Source organism: Zingiber officinale, chromosome 10A (assembly GCF_018446385.1).
Source record: "Zingiber officinale cultivar Zhangliang chromosome 10A, Zo_v1.1, whole genome shotgun sequence".
NCBI classification, from domain to species: domain Eukaryota; kingdom Viridiplantae; phylum Streptophyta; class Magnoliopsida; order Zingiberales; family Zingiberaceae; genus Zingiber; species Zingiber officinale.
This window is the reverse complement of record NC_056004.1, coordinates 45,531,201-45,534,740: the sequence shown is the minus strand read 5'-3', so window position 1 is coordinate 45,534,740 and position 3,540 is coordinate 45,531,201. Positions and strand designations below refer to the sequence as shown.

The 3,540-nt window shown below is 37.2% G+C and overlaps 1 protein-coding gene across 1 annotated transcript; it reads left to right on the top strand.

Annotated features, from left to right (window-relative positions):
- The first annotated feature begins 320 nt into the window (after positions 1 to 320).
- LOC122026633 (DEAD-box ATP-dependent RNA helicase 27-like) lies at positions 321 to 3,034 on the top strand. The gene is made up of 5 exons (XM_042585365.1): positions 321 to 549; positions 2,172 to 2,255; positions 2,471 to 2,542; positions 2,625 to 2,926; positions 2,998 to 3,034. The coding sequence occupies exons 1-5, from the start codon at positions 397 to 399 to the stop codon at positions 3,032 to 3,034; spliced, it is 648 nt and encodes a 215-aa protein (XP_042441299.1). The 5' UTR covers positions 321 to 396.
- Positions 3,035 to 3,540: the final 506 nt, after the last annotated feature.

The window sequence follows — 3,540 nt, the reverse complement described above, 5'->3', positions numbered from 1 at the left end:
CGCTCATAGACATCGGTTTTTTAGCCGATGTCTATGAGCGCCTTTTTTTCGTTAATAGACATCGATTTTAATAGCGGTTTTTAAAATCCGGTGTCTATGATAAATAAAATAACTTAATTTTTCCACCAATACTTAGCCAAAATTTACAACACTTTACTCTTCCCTCCAAACCTAAACCAAACCTAAACCTTCCTCTTCCTAGATCGCGTCATCCTTCCCCGATGCCCCTTCCTCTTTCGATCAGGATCAACACACGACTCCCTCCCTTGTGAGGTTTGCGGAATGCCCCGCTTTCCCAAATGACCACATCCATATCCTCTTTCCCCTTCTCTTCTCCTCTCCCTTCCGTCTTTGCCCTCTCGCGGGTTGCTCCATCTCTTAGGGTTTCTTCTCCTCATGCTTTCTGGTTTCTCCGTTGATTCGTCGGCGGCCTTTTCCCCGGAAATCGTCTTGATTCCATTGTTGTTTTCGCTGCTGGTGCTCGGATTTGGCTCCTCGGGGCTGCTCCTTCGTCATCTACACTCATGGCGGCTCTCGTCAAACGCGGAGGTGATCCCTCGTTGATCCTTGTATGCTTAGCTTTTTTCTTAGTGTTTTCTTAGAGGAAATCGGTCGGCTCTGGGCTAGATCTGTTGGGATTTTTGAGTTCCTTGTTGGAATTTCTTCGCGCTGGTTGTTTTGATGGCTAGACTTTCTTTTGAGGGGTTTAAAGCTTGTTAAATTAAGGTGATGGTGTAGATCTATTAATATTTTTTAGTATTTACTTTTATTCTTGGTTTTGACTTCGCTTCTCAGGTCAGAGGTACAAATCTTTGATTGGTTTTGCTTCTGCTTCATTTTTTTTTGAGGGACAATTAGGGACCTTCAAGGGGACGCAAAGGCAAAGCAACCCTCCAAAATAAAATTTCTTCTATCTTTTGCACAGAGTGCCAGGGTACTAAATTATGGTAAACTAAGAACGACAAATTAAACAACACAGCATGCTACTATGAACGACGGATGTATGCTCGGCTCTTCTTGCATACATGTATGGGACTATCAAACAACAAGATTTGGAGAAGCATTGCTTCCCGTTGCTGGCTGCTGCAGGCAAGTATTATTTGCAAGACCTTAGAAAGTGTTGCGAGAAAATGCTTTTGGAAGATATCAATTCCAGTAATGTCTTTGAGAGACTTCAAGCGGCATGGTTGTACAAGCTGGACAGATTAAAGGAGGACTGCTTCAAATACTTGTCTGATTTCAATAAGTTACACGATATGAAAGAACAGCTGCATGATTTCTATTTCCATGCTGATAGAGAACTACTTCTGGAAGTCTTCAAAAAAACTATTAGTGCTAAGAAGCCTTGATGATCGTTGTGGCAGTGTCAATTGTTAGCAAATTAAGATTTATTACTTATAGACTTGTACAAATGAGAAGGTTTTGGTTTTTGAATAAAGCATTATATTTTTTTTCAGTTAAGACTATTTCAAATTTGCAGATCAAAAAAGCTGAGCAAATAAGTAAAATTATAGTAAATGATTTATTTTTGTAAAGCATTTGATCCCATGTATCTAAATTATTGGCTTATTCTTGTTTTCAGTGTTTTGGTTCCTGGTCATTTATGTTTTGATAAATTATGCAATTATATGGAATGATAGCAGAAAAAGTAGTGAGGAACTGATTTAAACAATACCTTAACTGTTGACTATTGGATTGAGGAATTGTTCTTTCTTTTAGCACACAGAACTCTGGTATTGCATTTTTAGACAGCAGAGTTTTTGAAAATCTCATTTATCATTGTTCTATTGAAATTTGTTTTTGGAAATTGAATGTAACTAAGCACAGCACAGCATGCTAGCCATATTGAGAAAGATACTAGAATGGCAAAGTGGAGGTGACTGGATGTAGTTTGAAGTGGTTGCATGCTGAAATTGTATATCTTTCCATTGAATGCCCTCAGTACTCATTGAGTTCCTTTTACTAAATGATCTGTTGTTTCTTTTCTTTTTTTCTTTAATGAGCTCTACTTATGTTCTCCAACTAGTTGCGTGTTTCATCTTATCGCATATCCATGCTAATGATTATTTGCTAGCATGTTTAATCCTAACCACGAGATCAATAATTATTTTCATATATTCCTTTGCTTGACATTGAGATACTAATTTTGGGTGTTGGTGCACCAAATGTAGTTTCTTATAATCGATGAAGCCGACCGAATATTGGAGGCTAACTTTGAGGAAGACATGGAGCAAATATTTAAGCGGCTGCCAAAGGTATGCTATTTAGTTCCCTTCGGTTTATAGTTATTACAGGAGTGTTGCAAAGTCGGCATCATGTTTTATAATTATCACATTCACTCCCTAATACGCAGACAAGGTAAACTGCTTTATTTACAGCTACCCAAACTAAGCAGGTTTCTATTTCTTTCTAACTACTATTCATAATCATTTTGGTTTTCATTTTCTTTAACTTATAAAAAAAATTGCAGGTTGAGGATTTTGCGAACTTATCATTTAAGGAAAACCCTGTATATGTAGGTGTTGATGATGGAAGGTCGAAGGTAATCTCCAGATTTATTTTATCATTGTTTTTACTTGGTTGTTTCGTCAATAGCAAGGTTGACACGAATTCATCTTTCTCAGGTGACCGTCGAAGGGTTGCAGCAGGGCTATTGTGTCGTGCCTAGCAATAAAAGGTTTCTGGTCTTGTATGCTTTTCTTAAGAGGAACCTTTCGAAGAAGATAATGGTCTTCTTCTCCTCATGCAATTCGGTCAAGTACCATTCTGAGCTTCTCAGATACATTCATGTCGATTGTCTCGACATCCATGGAAAGCAGAAGCAGCAGAAACGAACTAGTACATTCTTTGAGTTCTGCAAAGCTGAAAAGGGTATATACTGCTCTGCACTGATGTTGCTGCTCGTGGACTTGATATTCCTGCTGTGGTAAGTTAAACTTTGCTTTTATATTCATGCATTGTCTAATCTTAATGCCAAATCTTGTTGATTGGTCATAGGACTGGATTGGCCAATATGATCCTCCTGATGAACTAAAGGTGCGAGTTTAACCAAATGGCATGGTACCCTTTAAGATGCCTTATAACAGATTATTTTATTTTATTTTATTCAGGTAAGAGAACTGGAGAATCAATTAAATGGTGAGAGGGCAATCAATAAGGATGTTGCAAAGTTCCCAAAGCCTCCAGTGGCTCCTTTAAGATGGAAGCCTCCTTTACAAAGAATCACCAATCAGTTGTCACCCTCAGGAATAATAGTTATGTGTAATTTGTGGATACTGATTTGATGTACACAATATCTATTATCTTTTTATGTTATAAGAAGAATATTTATGTGTTGGTTATATAGATATTGACTTGGTGTATTTAGATACATCGATGCATTTTTATTTGTAATTTTCTTAGTGAATTAATAATATTAACTTAATTTTATGATGTGCTTGGTGATAATATTGGTTTTTCACTATTTCGGAAATCGAATTTGTGTCGTTAAACAATACTGATATTACATCGATTTTCCACCGCTACAAAACTAGTGTCATT

Coding starts and splice junctions, on each gene's coding strand:
- LOC122026633 (XM_042585365.1), top strand. CDS start 397: ATGCTTTCTGGTTTCTCCGTTGATTCGTCGGCGGCCTTTTCCCCGGAA. Junction 2,256..2,470: donor TATTTAAGCGGCTGCCAAAG/GTATGCTATTTA, acceptor AAAAAATTGCAG/GTTGAGGATTTTGCGAACTT. Junction 2,543..2,624: donor TTGATGATGGAAGGTCGAAG/GTAATCTCCAGA, acceptor CATCTTTCTCAG/GTGACCGTCGAAGGGTTGCA.